General features: G+C 49.4%; 1 protein-coding gene across 6 annotated transcripts in view; it reads left to right on the top strand.

Moving 5' to 3' along the window:
* KSR1 (kinase suppressor of ras 1) overlaps positions 1–11,738 on the top strand; it is a 145,044-nt gene extending 133,306 nt beyond the window's left edge. For 4 of the 6 annotated variants that reach the window (XM_033089258.1, XM_033089261.1, XM_033089262.1 and 1 more), the window contains 3 exons: positions 3,638–3,771; positions 6,483–6,563; positions 8,537–11,738. In XM_033089258.1, coding sequence (XP_032945149.1) covers positions 3,638–3,771; positions 6,483–6,563; positions 8,537–8,615 — 294 coding nt within the window. In that variant the 3' untranslated portion in view covers positions 8,616–11,738. Of the gene's footprint in view, positions 1–3,637; positions 3,772–6,482; positions 6,564–7,189; positions 7,445–8,536 lie in introns of those variants that run through there. The other 2 variants (XM_033089259.1, XM_033089260.1) reach the window with 2 other exon arrangements.
* The last annotated feature ends 2,689 nt before the right edge of the window (positions 11,739–14,427 follow it).

The following is a 14,427-nucleotide window of genomic DNA, read 5'->3' as shown; positions in this document are numbered from 1 at the left end:
GAGTTGAACCAGCAGCCGTGTGGTTGAGAGGACGCGCTCCAACGAACTGAGCCATCTAGAGCTCAACGGCAGCTGTGCTCAAGGTGCCGAGTTCAATTTTAGTTGCAGGGAGCGGAGCCCACCATCCCTTGCAGGACTTGAGGAATTGAACTGGCAACCTTGTGGTTGAGAGCCCACTGGGCCATGTGGGAATCGAACCGGCAGCCTTCGGGGTTAGGAGGATGGAGCTCCAACCGCCTGAGCCACCGGGCCGGTCCAACTGATTTTTTAAATTGTGATATTTTTTTCTTTTTTTTTTCCCCTCATGGCATTTTATTATATGCTCATTATCTCAAATCACTGACAGGTCCTTGTTTTAACGGCCATCTAGCCTTCTGACCTATGGCTGTATGTATCATAATGTAACGAGTTCTCTATTGCTGGGCATTTAGGTTATTTCCAATTTTACCTTTTACAGTAAAGTTATTAAGGACTTCTTTGTATAAACCAGAGTATTTGTGTACGTCTGTTTTATCTGAAAGAAAAAATAGTCTTAGTAAATCGCCCTCCTGGCAACAAACTCAGTTCCATTTCTGAACACTTAGTCTTGGCGTACAGAACGTGGAGTGCTGTCTTCAAGGAGCAGACACAAGGCTTGGAGCAGAGCACAGGGCCATCCGAGCGGCAAGGCAGTCAGGGCTCAGTGGTGGGCACGAGTCAGAATCATCCAGGAGCGTTTTAAAAATATGGCCTCCGCCAGAGAAAACAATTTCATCAGCCAGGGTCGGCGCTAAGGTCATGGTTAATTTTTTTCTTTTTCTTTTCTTTTTTTTTTTTTGGAAATAAAGCTCCTCAGGCAGCTCCAGTGCACAGCCCGAGTTCTGATCTGATTAGAAGGACTTCTTATAATACAGGGTTTTGAGTCCTTTGAAGCCTTTTAATAATAAGTTTAGGGACAGGCATGAGGAAGTGAGGACAAAGCAAAAATTTATGTTTTAGCAATTTATGTTCCAGCAGCCAGCTTCTGGCTCACGGAGTTGTCTTTCCTGTCCGGTCTTTTCTCTTTTTTTAACACATTGCTGTTGGAAGATGGGTGGCCGTTGGTAAATGGCACTAACACAATTATTTTGAATCATAGTCAAAAGCAGGGAGTTCCTTCTGAGGGACATCTTTCTCTGTCCCTCCAGCCCCATTGCTGTAAGTTCATCATCAGGCATTGCTTTATGTACAGATGCAGCCACAGTGAGTCAGCGTGGATGGGAAGACATCAAAAGGCCAGAAGGGTTCTTCATGAAAAGCATCAGTCCTCTACCCCGGGTCACTCTCCAGAAGACCAACTTCTTATGCTATTAGCTCTTCGCTCCCTCAACTTCCGTCACCTTTGCCTTTACTCTTTTATGGTATAGATTGATTTTGTGTTGTTATAGTTAAATATGCCAGGCTGTGTCTGAAGACTGAGGCTAAAAGTGAGAAAACAATAAACTGTGTGCACTATTATAATAGACTGTAATTGCCATTAGCTGCTGCTAATTATGGAGTTAACCGGGGTCACATTTTCTTCTTTGTGGGTCCATCTTTTCCATTCCATCAATTATGCAAAGGCTCACCACAAATTTGTTGGATCTTGGCTTTCTTGCATAATTTTAGATTTTTTCCCTTTAGTTTCTAATTGCCTTTTTTTTTTCATATTGAGAGAAGAAACAACATCGTTATATTCCTGAGGTCTTGCAACCCTTTCTACATTCTGCCTATTGAATGGAATCTATTCCATTCTTTTCAGAGATTTCTCATAAGTTGAATCAGTAGAATTTTAGGTCTGCTGCAGACCTGTCATCCTGTTACTTTTCATTCATTCCTGGGTCAGGTACACACTTTTATGTATCTTGTATCTTCCTGTTTCTTTATTTGAGCTCCAGCAAAATGAGAGTGAAACAAAGAAACTACCTCTCAGTGGATTCATAGGAGATAATCTTGGAATCCCTGCATTCCTAAAAAGGTCCTTATTTTGTCCTCACACCAGAAATAGGATTCTAAGTTCACAACAGTTTTCCCTGAGAACATAAAGATTTTGCTCTGCTGTCTAATAAGTGTCCAGTGCCTTGTTGAGAAAGCTGATATTGGCCTAATTCTCGACCTTTTATAGATGCTCTGTTTTCTTCTCTCTGGAAACATCTAGGATCTTCTCTTTATCTTTGTGATAGTGAAATTTCATAAAAATATGTCTGAGAAAATGTTTAGTACCTTTGACCCTTGAACAACTTGCGGGTTAGGTGTGCCAAGCACCTGTGCAGTCAGAAATCCTCATATAATTCCAGTCAGTCCTCTGCACACACAGATTCCTAACCACGGAGTTGCCCTTAGGCGCAATGTGGTTTTTGAACTGTGTGGGTCAGTTGAATTGTGGTCAATTGGGAAACATTCCACGTATAACTGACCTGCACTGTTCAAACCTGCTTTGGTCACCTGTTGTTTGTTTTTCTTTTTTCAATGAGGTCCCTTTCTTGTGCCTTGGCAGCTGAAGACTCCTGTTTCCCTCAAAAATTTCTGGGACATTTCTTTTTTTTATTATGACCTTTCATTGTTCCCTGCCCTATGGTTTCTTTGTTTTCTCTTATGAAAACTTCCATTAGACAGAACTTGGTCATTCTTAGTGAGTTTTCATGTCTTTTACCTTCTTTCATATTTTCCATTCCTACTTAAAATTGGGTCCACAATCTGGGGAACTTCCCTGATTGTATTTTCTATTACTTCTACCTACTACTGTTTTGTTTCAGAAGTTATGTTATTAATTACAAGCACTTCCTTCCTTTCTTGATGTCTTTTTTATTGCACCTTGGTCTCGTTTTACGGATAGAGTGGCTTCTTCACACACACCAGCACACCGTTTCTTCCAGTCAGTATTTTGGTCCATTTATCTTCGGTCTCTTGTTTTCTTAACCTGGCAGACAACCCCATGGGCTCCAGTCATATTTAAAAAGACAAATTTGAGTTGCTGAATCTTAAGTGGATGTGCGCTCCCTGCTCTGTCACGTGAGGACTCTGCCAGATCCTATGTGCAGGTCTATTTTCTCACAGGTCGTTCTCCTGAATCAGAAGGCTGACAGGGTGTATCCATGCTGTACACACCCGTGGAACTGGAGAGTAGGCAGCAAAATGCCAGAGTGAGAAGGGCTCCATTCTGGGGGCCACCGTTCTGCCGACTCTCAGCTGCTGTCCTGTATTTAGTTCCTGTCACTCCCGGCCTCCATTCTCGTAATGCTGAGGCTCCCACCTCCATTGCAGCCCCACCCTGCACACATTCTGAGCTTCTTACATGTCACCTGTCAACCCGCTGCCGCCCACTTTCCACCCGAAAGATCAGTGACTCCGTTTCTGATGTCTTTCCCATTACTGGTTATTCAGCTATGTTTCTGTTATTCCAGGGAGGTCTGAGAAGGAAGGAGGGGAGGAGATAGGCTGATGCGCTTCCTTTTAAACTGGGTGCTTCCGTTGTTTTGAGCAATGGTCGGTCAGTCACCCCAGTGTTGGCAGGATGGTCAGGTGACCACAGCTGGGGGGTACCTGAGAGTGTTGAAGGGACCCTGTGCATAGAGCCCCAGCTGTGCCCTCCTCCCTGCCAGCCAGCTCTCACACGCACTAACGCCAGCTCTGCTTACAGGAGATCCTGTCTGCCTGCTGGGCTTTCGACCTACAGGAGAGGCCCAGCTTCAGCCTGCTGATGGAAATGCTGGAGAAGCTGCCCAAGCTGAATCGGCGGCTCTCCCACCCTGGGCACTTCTGGAAGTCTGCTGAGTAAGTACCCCCTCAGTGATCCAGGCCTGGCATCCAGGTCTTTGCAGCCTCACCCAGGGTCTCAGAGGGCACTGTCTGCCTGGTATGCCCAAGACTTTGGGGAACACTCCAAGCAGATCAGCCAGAGGTGACTCGTCCCCTCACCTAAATGATACCAGGATCTCGTCCACCACATTTATTCAAGAGTCTTTTTGACAAATGAGCATCTCTAGTTCTCCTTTGTGAAAACCTCCATATCACTATTATCAGAACAGTGGTTTTATTTGGCCCAGGCCAGGCCCAGACAAGAAGATTCTACCTAGGATAGGGCCAGATGGGGCCAGTTTGAAATCAGAGCAATGTGGGAATGGAGAAGCATCAAAATCAGCAGAGTGGCTGTTGCTTAAAATGTTGCAGACTCAAAACAGAGCTTTCTAGTCCCCGAATCAGCCACCTGTGATGGGGACAACATGGCCTGGGTTTATGTGGTCCTTTGATGCTAGCAGCCCGTCCCTGCTTCTGTTTAATCACACAGTCCTTTGCTCCCTTTAGTGCTGGGGTGGTCTCCACTGGGCAGTGGCAACCACTGTCATCTCTTCTAAGTACTGTCTTGTTCCGTTTTTCCTTTGTCCCTCTGGCCCTCTCTGCCAGAACACTCACAAACAGGGCGCTGCCTTGTCACGAACACTTTGTGAGAATCGGGAAGTCCTTCTCAGTGGTAGGCCTCCGTTTCCAGAGCTTTGAAAAGTGGGGGTTGGGCAAGATTGGGGGTATGTAAACTTGTAAAGGGCCACATGGGAAATATTTTAGGCTTTGCGAGTTAAGAGAGAAATTCGAGTTGCAGCTCCTGTCACTGGGGTTGTAGTACCCCCAGCAGCAGGGTGGAGCGATGACACCATCACATGCACTATCTGTCCTAACGGCTCAGCTCTGCTGCCTGATGTGGGAGCAGGCTGGCTGTGCTTCAGTCATGGAGGCTGAAACGCGCATTTCATGGCATTCTTACATGTCATGAAATATACTTCTTTTGATTGTTTTCTCCCCACCCCCCAACCATTTCGAAAGGTAGAAACCATTCTTAGTTGGTGGATGGTACAGAAACAGATGGTGGGCCATTTTTGTGGCTGGACTCTGGACAAGAGAAATGGTTTTACACTTTTTTTAAGGCAAAGAGCGCTTTCTGAAAGGGAACTCTCATACAGCCCCCAATGTATAAACCGATAAAGTGGAGCTGCTCTTGATGGAGTCGGGGTAAGAGCCTGTGTGCCCCCACATCCGAGCTGGTCCCCAAGACCCCAGTTACCAGGCATGTGTGTGAGGTACCTGCTCTCGCATCACTGAGGCCCCAGAGCTGCACCCAGATCTCACACCTGCTGTCAAGGCGTGTGGGGGGCAGCAGCACTCCTCTTACTCTAGAAAGGGCCAGGAAATATTTTAGTCTCATGGGTCGTATGGTATCTGTCACATGGTCTGTTTTTCTAAACAACTCTAAAATAGCCGAAACCTTTTTGTGGTCGGATTTGGCTTGCCCACAGTTTGCCAGCTGCTGTCTTAGAAACAAACCAAACCAGCTTCAAGCTGCAGGTGAGGGGAGGCCCACAATGGGTTGTCTGACCAGAGGACACAAGTAGGAGAAACTGAAGAAATATGGTAAATTTTGTTGATCAGGCTAGTTGTAGGGTTGGCTTGGAGGAATGGCAGTTAGTGGTTAGGGAATGCTTTATTTTATAATGCAATATTAGATTCGATAATTTGTTCTTAAGATGGGTCAGAGTCCAATACAAATAGGGGGTAACAGAATGTTGGCATTAGAGGTGTGGGTTTTACCCAACCATTGCTAAGTACCTGCTACACATCTGGGGAGACAGAAGGCCAAGGCCAGCAAGGAATTTACAGTCTAATTGGGAACAAAGACAAGCAGACATACACTATAAGTCTGTGCAGTGGGACTCTGTCTTGTCACCTCTGTATTATTCCCACCTCCTCGCACCGTCCCAGGAACATAACAGTTGCTCAGTAAACATTTGATGGGTGATTGAATGAGGGAATGAATACAACATGCCAAGTGCCCTGAAAAAGCACAGCCTCTGGGAGCACAGACAGGGTCCTCTCTGCCCACCGAGGGAGCCTGAGGAAGGGTCTTCAGAAGAGGGGTTATTGGCGCTAGATTTTGAATGGGAGCTGTCCCAGCAGAGACCAGGAGGCTGGGTTCTCCTGGACTTGCGAGAAGTTCAAGGATCTTGCTTGTCAGACCTCGGGCAACTCGTAACAATCTGTGCCCGGTTTTTCTCACCTACAAAGGCAGGTGTTGGCATTCAGGAGATCATCCCAGATTCCCTAAAGACTGTAGACACCCACTTTCTCATTTCACAGGTGGGAAACAGAGTTACAGATGGGGCTTGCTTCTGGCTCAACACGATCAGGGTTAGCCCCTTAAAAGAAAGAATGCCGGCATAGCTGAATGAGTCTGTGTCAAAGCTTCCTGTTCATGATTTTTTCACTTCTACATGCTCAGCCTCTAATTCTCATTTTCTCTTTTCTTTTCCATCGGTCTTGGTGCTTTTTTATTTTCGGGGGGTGGCTGATGCGCTGGCCTGTTCTGTCATCTCCCCCTCTCCCCGCCGTCCTGATTCCTGCGGCTCCTCCACCCGTCCACACTGGGTGCCCGGCTCCATCACCTGCTGGACTGCGTTCCTCTCACACCTGGCGAAATGGTCACGGGGCACTCCCAGTCGCTGGCGGAGCCGCTACTACGGGAAAGGACGTTACGGTCATGCTGACTTTAAGAGCTCCTGTCCAGTTCTGGAGGAATAGTGTGTTTTCTGTTACTTCCCTCATCCTCTGCCTGTTTGCAATGACCCTCTGCACACCCTGCTTCCTGCCCCATCTTTGTGTGGTTTTTTCCCTCATAAACCAAAGTGATGCTTTTGCCGCCGAAATGGTCACCAGCAAGAGCCCTGCAGGCTTGTATTTTTCTTGTGGGCTAAGAGAAGACCCACAGCATGTGTCAGGGCCTCTGTCCACACACCGTGGCAGATGATGGCTTGTCCCCTGGTGGGAGAGACCTGGGATCATTGTCCGAGTCCCCAAAGTGCCCTCTGGCCAGAACTTAAAGAAGGGAATGCAGTGAGCAAGAATAGTGAACTCCAAGAAGTCAGTTTTGAGAGTCAAAGGCTGAGGGGTAGTAGGCCCGTTGGCCAACCTCTGTATAAAATCCCATGACAGGACTGGGCCCCGAGGGACCTCGGGGAATGTTCTTTGTGCCAGGCTCCCTTCCAGGCTTGCTCTGCTGCCAAGCCTGGAATGGAACAGGGGAGTCCCTCTCTCTGCAGGGAGAGAGGGTCCCCTTCTCCCTGACCTGGCCAGGCCTCGGCCACTCCCCCCACCTCTGGGGGCTCAGTTCTTACACTGCTCTCCCCTCTTCTCTTTCCTCCCTTAGGTTGTAGGCCTGGCTGCCTCGCATGCGCCCGGGGCTTTCTTCCTAATCGTCACTCGGCATCGCGACCTCTGCTCAAACGCAAACTGAGATACGGGCACTAACCCAGGGGACGCCATCTGTGCTGCTCCAGTGTTCTCTCCTGAGACTTCTTCTATTGCTTTGTTTGTTTTTAAAACTGACCCCCTTCCTCTCCATGGCCTGTGTGTGCCTGAGTAACTGATCTCCACGGAGGGCCCCCTAACAAATCCCCCCCCCCCAGAATCCATCCATCCCCCCCTCCATGGATGCAACTTCATTCTCTCCAGCTCTTCCTCTGTGGGGTGATACCGTTTTTGTTTGGCTGGTCCTGTCTCCCTACTAATAGCTCAGTGAGATCTGTTTCCTGCCCCCTCCCTGCCAGCCGGCACATTGGCCTTTCAATGGCCGGGTCCAAAGTACAGGGGAGTTTTGCTTGGCTGTTAACCTGCAGGGATCTTTTCCAACAAGGAGTGGGATGATTTCAGAGCTGCCCCAGGGCCAGGCCCCTCTGGAGGGCTGGTGGTAGTGGACACCAAAAGTCCTGTTGCTGTGAAAGACACCAGCTTGGAAGGGCTGTGTCCTCTGGCACGCTCAGGAATATCGTCCTAAAGCAGAGGCGGGGGGCCTGTCTCCAAACAATTTCACTAATGAAAAAGCTCCTGTCCCTTCCCCCCACAACGTTACTCTCTTTACATCAGCTCAGTGCAGACAGAAAGTACCAGACCCTGAGTCAACATTTGTCAAGAGTGTGGCTGACAGGGAGGGCACAGAGTCCACACACCGTGGACTCTGTTACCAGGTGCAGATTCCTGGGCCTCCCAAGACCTGAATCCGGGTCTCTGGAGGCAGGCCCTGAGAACTCACGTTTCAATCTGCTTCTCAGATGGCCCTGATGCCTCCCAGTGTTTGAGGACCATTTCTAAAAGGAGCACATGCTGTCACTGTCAGTGCTGGGGGTTAGATTTTTCTTCTCCCAATTCTACTTGGAGCGAGAGCTTTCCTGGGCTGCAAAGGAGAAAGCAGTTCCCACGAGCCCACAGCAGTTACTAGCCATGCTGGGTGCTGGAGATTCTGAGATGGACAAGCCGCCTCCCTCCAGGAGGAGGGTGTGGCCAAGGCTACAGGCCATGGCCACCGCCTACCTCCCTCCTGGTCACATATGACCAGGAGCAGCCCTGCCAAGGCTGTTGGCTGTGAAATCATTCTCACTTCTTGGTGGGCTGGGTCCTCTGCTGAGCTTTTGGAACCGGCCCAGTCCTTAGCTAATGTTACCCTAATTCTGATGAAAATCCGCGGGGCTATAACCCTTATTTTTGTTCCTCTTTGCAGCATTAACAGCAGCAAAGTTGTACCCCGGTTTGAAAGGTTTGGCTTGGGCGTGTTGGAGTCCAGTAATCCAAAGATGTAGCCAGCTGTGCAGTTTTTCTGCTGATTTCTTTCTTAAATGTGTTTCTAAAACATCCAAACAACCACCGCAACACAAAGCAACACTCATCAACACGTCGGCCGCCCTCCTAAGTGCTGCAAACCAGGAGCGTGTGTCCTCGATTCAGACTGTTCGCCCACCAAAAAACACTCGGGTCCCGGAGATGGAGCCGCACCTGCCGTTTCTTAAGATGACATCACCAACAACCAGACCTGTCGTGACAGGCAGCAAATTGTTTACACGTATGTTTCTGCGGAGTGAATGCGATGTTTTACAGTAGGTAATAATAAAAACGGGCTTTGCTGACACGCCCTGGCACCGTTGGCCAGGAGGGCGGAAGTGGCCGTTGCCTCTGGAGGCCCCTGGAGGCAGTGAGCCCCCTCTGGGCCAGAAGGAAGAAAAGCATCATGACTGTGGCTCTCCTTGTGGTAGGACAGGGACCATAAGGTTTGACCTGGCCTCTGCTTTGACCCTAAACCCTATCAGTGGGGAATCTCCCTCCGTAGGGGTATCCCCTCGTCCTATCAAAAGGACACTGTCCCTTCCTCCTTTTGCAGAGGAAACCCTGGCTAGGAACTGAGTTGGATTATGAGTTTGGGTTCACCTCTGACCCCTGTAATCCATCCCGTACCAGCTGGAAATGTGGAGACAGGTAAAATCCAAATAACATCTGAGCTGACCCAGTGGTTCCCAACCAGGGTTTCCGCTGTCTGTAGAGATGTTTCTTTCATGAAGCCCCCAGGGAAGCACCAAGGAGATGGGACGCAGGGCCTTGGCTGTTTAGACACATCTCAGTCCCTGACTGACATCGGACCCCAGAGCTAAGGCCCAACCCAGCAGCTGTGTTTACGATGAAGGCTTGATCCGTGAGAACAAGGCAGGTGGTGGGAGGGATTAGCAGCAGTGGGTCCCTGAACCCACCCTCCCAGCCACTGCGTGATCTGGCCCCTTAGAAACCTGTGGTCAGCCATCCCAAGGTTCCAGAGCTGCCCACCTATTCCAGTCCCCTCGTCCTGTTGAAACTGCTCAGCACACTCCTGCTTCCTCCACTGGCCGTGTTCCGAGCTAAGATGGAAGGGATGCTCCCCCCTTTCATTTAGAGCCACCTAGCGAGCCCCCCGAATCTTCAGAGCCTTCCCAAGCACTGAGTCAAGCTTGTCACTTGTGTGCACTTGAACCAGAAGGAGGGACTTGGTTTGGGAAAGTCCATGATGTGAGAGCATCTTGCCTGTCTTCATTGGAAGCTGTTGCCTAAAGAGAAAAGTGCCACATGGCGAAGAAATCCTTCAGTGGTCAGTTACGTCACTAGGCTCTAAAACCAAAAATGACCAAGGGTGACAAAAGCGGCAATGTGGTTGGATTCACCTGTGTCCGTGCTCTGATCCATGATGGGGCAGCATGCTGTCCTCCTCACCCTTTCATTTAGACCCACCTAGCAGAGCTCCCAGTCTTCGGAGCCCTCCCCGGAGTCTGGCCAAAAACATCCTATGAAATGGCCCGCTCTGCCTAGAAGCTGTGGGCTGCCTTCCCCTCTCCCAGCCAGGCACCCCTTGGCTGAGCCCTGCTTGGAGAGCACAGCTATGAGGCGATGCAAGGTACCTGGCCTCCCGCTGCCCGTCAGCACTCCAGGCACGAGCACCTTCCCCCTTCCGAGTCGGGGTGTGGGAGGAAGACAGAGCAGCTGGAAACCAGTTGGGTTCAGCCCCATGTGATCTTCCTCCCATCATGCCTCTGTGATCACGCCACCCAAAGCCACATGGTGTGTGACTGCCTCCTCCTGTGGGGAGGAGCTAATTCAATTCCTCCCCACAGGTTTTCGCCTTCCCAGAGGTCGCAGTTTGTGCATCTTGGGCCTCTCAGCCTCTCCCCTCTAAACCCATGGCCATGCTGGTGAGCCCAGGGTTTGGACAGCTGCAGAGCAAGTCGGGCTCAACACCCCCCAGCCCTCACCCCTGGGTTTTGTTTTTTCTCATGAGCATCACACTCGTGGGTCAGTTTGAGAAGCTTTCATGGCACACCTACTGTTGTCTTGGGCAAGTGCTAGGGGGACCCGCGATGGGAGCAGTCGCAATCCCCGCCCTTAAGGAACTGGGATCGTCCAGGAACCCCAAGAGTGGAGCTGAGGGACTGGGATATCCCCTTCCTCTGCAAGGCCCTGGGCAGCCATCTGCTCCTGGCCTGAGCCTCTGCACTGCCTGTCATTAAGAGAAACTCCTGAGGAATGTCCCCAATGTGGTCCCCTTCTCCCTATTTAAGTGACTGTGAAGGAGGTTAGGAAGACATGCTTGTCCTTCATGTGTTCTCCCATCTGCCTTGGAAACACATGAAGGACGGCAGATACTGTGAATTCAGCCCTCATGGCCAACTGTGAAGGGGATGGAGAAGCTGAGAGGGTCTCCTTGGCAAGAGCTCTGGGGGCTGCGGAGGTCCCCACTGGGGTCTGATAGTGGAGCCCACGCTTTGGCCCTTCAGGGACCCCCAGTTCCTAACCTCACCTCCCACACCCCTGGGGCTGGTGTCCCTGCTGCCTTTAGCCACCAGCGTCGCAGCCATTGGGTCTCCAGCCAACTTGAGGTTTGAATCCTAGCAAGTCCCCAGTTAGTCATGAGCAATGTGTAGCAGAGTTCACCTCTCCATGTCACCAAATCACAGATGTGTGCATGGCTCTGGAATCCCTCTGCCTTCTCATGGCATTTCTCCGTGTGATCACAGAGGGCAGTGCCGTGCCCTGGAAGCCTGTGGTGTTCTCAGGCTCAGACCAAGATTTGGGATCTGAGTGGAGACATAAATGTGAAGCCGAATAGGGAGCTTATGCGATTCTACAACGTTAGCCAGGATTTCATCTGTATGTGTGCAAACCCAGCGTCCCCTGTGGCCACAAGGCACACACTTGCTTTTTTGAATGTGATGTAAACTTTGTACAGTAAAAGTTTTTATATTTTCTACCAACTGCATTTGTCTTCCAGAAATGCTGTTAATTTAAATTAAAATGGTTAGTATTAATGAATGTGCTGTATCACTTTTTGCCACTGGCAAGAACATACCCTCTGTGCCAGGCCAAGCCTGGGTGTCTGGAGTTTGAATAAAGTTGTACCAAGGTGTCCAGGGCTGTGTCTGCTTGGGTCAGTCCAGATGAGTGTGGGTAACCGCTCAGATGGACGGCATGGGAGAACAGGAATGGACCCCTTGTGGGAGCACCTTCCAAAGAAAGAAGTTATGCATGGACCAGATATTTCTAAACAGATGGAACAGTAGAGAAGGAACAGAAGCAAAGGCTCACGGTGCACAGAGGAAGGTCCTCCAGCCCCCAGCAGCCACAGCTGGTGAGCAAACCCAGACCTGTCAGTGTCTCCTCAGCTGGAGGTACCTTTGTCTTGTGGAAGGAAGCCTTGGGGTGGTCATTTATCCAAATCTTATTTCTAGGAGCCTCTCCTTGCCAGTTACATAGGGAGAGGTGCTTTGAAAGTCAGGGTAACCAAATTTGTGGGACCCCCTACTCTGAACTAGGGAGGTGCTTTCTATATATCATCTCACCTTCATCTAATCCTCACAACACCACCATGATGGGAGGAATTGTTGAGATGTCTCAGCTGAGGAAACAGACATGAGGAAAGGTGTAGGTGTTCACCTAAAATGACACTGCTGGTAGGTGTCTAGTCCAAGACTCGGACTCCAGAACCTCCCTCTCATCAGATGTTATGGAACTGATGTGTCAGGCATTGACTGAACACCTATTGTGTTCAAAAGACGGTGCTAAGTGCTGGCTCACCGGTAAGAAGATAGTGCCCTTGCCTGGCAGGCTTCATGGAGGAGGTGGCCTTGGTACTGACTAGAAAGGTGAGCGATATGCCTGGTGCATATAAGCAACAGGACGTACCCTACAGGAACATCATATGCAATGGCTCAGAGATCTGGGAACACCTAGGGAAGTCACAGATATTTCAGCTGTAGTAAAATGGGACCTAGGGAGTAAAATGAATCTGGAGAGGATACCTTAGGTGCCACGCCCCTGAGTTGCGGCTTTCACATGGCAGTCCGGGGGAGCCACTGAAAATGCTTGAGGCAGGGAGGGCCATAATAGGATGAATGTGTTAGCTATAGAGGCTGGATTGGGGCTAAACTAGAGGCAGGAGGGATAATAAACAGCTTTGATTGCATGTGAGACGTCCAGAGCATCCAGGATAATTCTCCAAATGTCTGTTTGTGGCTGATGGAGTCATTCACTGAGATGAGCCTATGGACAGGAGCAAGGGATGGGTCGTGCTTAGGGAGCATCCAAGTGAGATCCGTGTGAGTAGATGGATGCCGGGAATGGAGCCTGGGAGACAGGGCTGGGCCGATGGACTTGACAATTAACATATTCAAAGCAGTGGGAGTTCTTGAGATGGACCTGAATTGACTCCTACCAATGATGTCACTTGACGTGCGTCTCACTGGCAGAGACTACTAGCTCTTGCTAAAGCCCACGTGTCTTCTCTACTAGCTTCTGATCTTGGACACAGGTAGACCCATTTCCCAGCCTCCCTTGCAATTGAGTGAAAACATGGGACTGAGTCCTACCCAATGGAAAGTGAGTGCCTGGCCTATAAAAACCTGCCACAAGCACCTTACCCTCCAAGGGCAACTCAGGACGTCACAGGTTGAGGGCAGCATCGCATCACTCTGGGTATCTGACTAGAGGAGGCCGCCCTGCCAACCTGCTATTTCTGCCCAGCACGGGTATGTGAACAAGAAGGAAACTCCTGAGTTGGAGCCAGGCTGCTTTTTTGGGTCAGTATAATGGGCCTACACTAAAATTGTATTCTTTGGTAATCGTAATAGCAAGCAAGTATTGAGAAAATTCTGGACGTTATGCTAATGATAAGGCGGATACCGATTTTAACCCTCATACTAACTAGGTGGTAGGTAGGTGCTACTGAACCCATTTTGTAGTTGGAGGGCAGGCCAGTGACTAGATCCTGCTCGGGTTGGCTCTTTGGATACTGACTTCCTTTCAGAGAGGTTGGAGTACTTGCCCAAGGTCACACACGGTAAGTGGCAGAGGCAGGATTCAAAACCAGACTTGCCTGACCGAATACCTAGAATCTTTTCAAAATTTCTACTTTAGTAGATGTTTTTATATTAGGAAAGTCATACAGGTTCATTGAGGTGTCAAAACATTACTGAAATGAGAGAAAATGTTAACCTTCACTCTGTCCCTCCATACACACACACGCCCTAATCCCTGCCCTGAGATAAGCAGTGTTAAACTTGGAGACTTTTCTTCCTCATCTCTTTCTGCTGCATTTAAACATGGTTTTGGGTTTGTGGTGATTTTATTAAACAACTACATCACATATATGACATACGTTATCATATGATATGTCGTATATATATATCATTTTTTCCTACCCCTGGGGCTGGGCAGTCTCTGTCCTATTTAATTCCTGCTACCCCCTCCCCCAATCACTAGAGTCTAGGTTTCATTTCCTTGAGCGGTGTCATTTCCTAGAACAAAGAGGAAGGGACACCTATCAAAAGTGGGGAGGTGACTAGCTAGCCTGAGAGGCCCATGCATTTTATCCAGCCCACGTATGCTCATTACCTGGCCCCTGTAGGCAAGTGAGATATTCAAAATATTTAGACACCACCAGTAGGACTGGACACCAGATGAAAGTGGCTGGAAAGTCCACAAGTGTGACCTACCAGAATATCAGGCCTCTTTTGAAGGCTGGTGGTTCTCCAAGTGGGGTCTCCGGACCAGCAGCATGGCATCCTTTCCAAACTTGTTAGAAATTCTCAGGCCATACGGCAT

Source organism: Rhinolophus ferrumequinum, chromosome 21 (genome assembly GCF_004115265.2).
Source record: "Rhinolophus ferrumequinum isolate MPI-CBG mRhiFer1 chromosome 21, mRhiFer1_v1.p, whole genome shotgun sequence".
Lineage (NCBI taxonomy): Eukaryota > Metazoa > Chordata > Mammalia > Chiroptera > Rhinolophidae > Rhinolophus > Rhinolophus ferrumequinum.
This window is presented reverse-complemented; position numbering and strand designations above follow the sequence as displayed.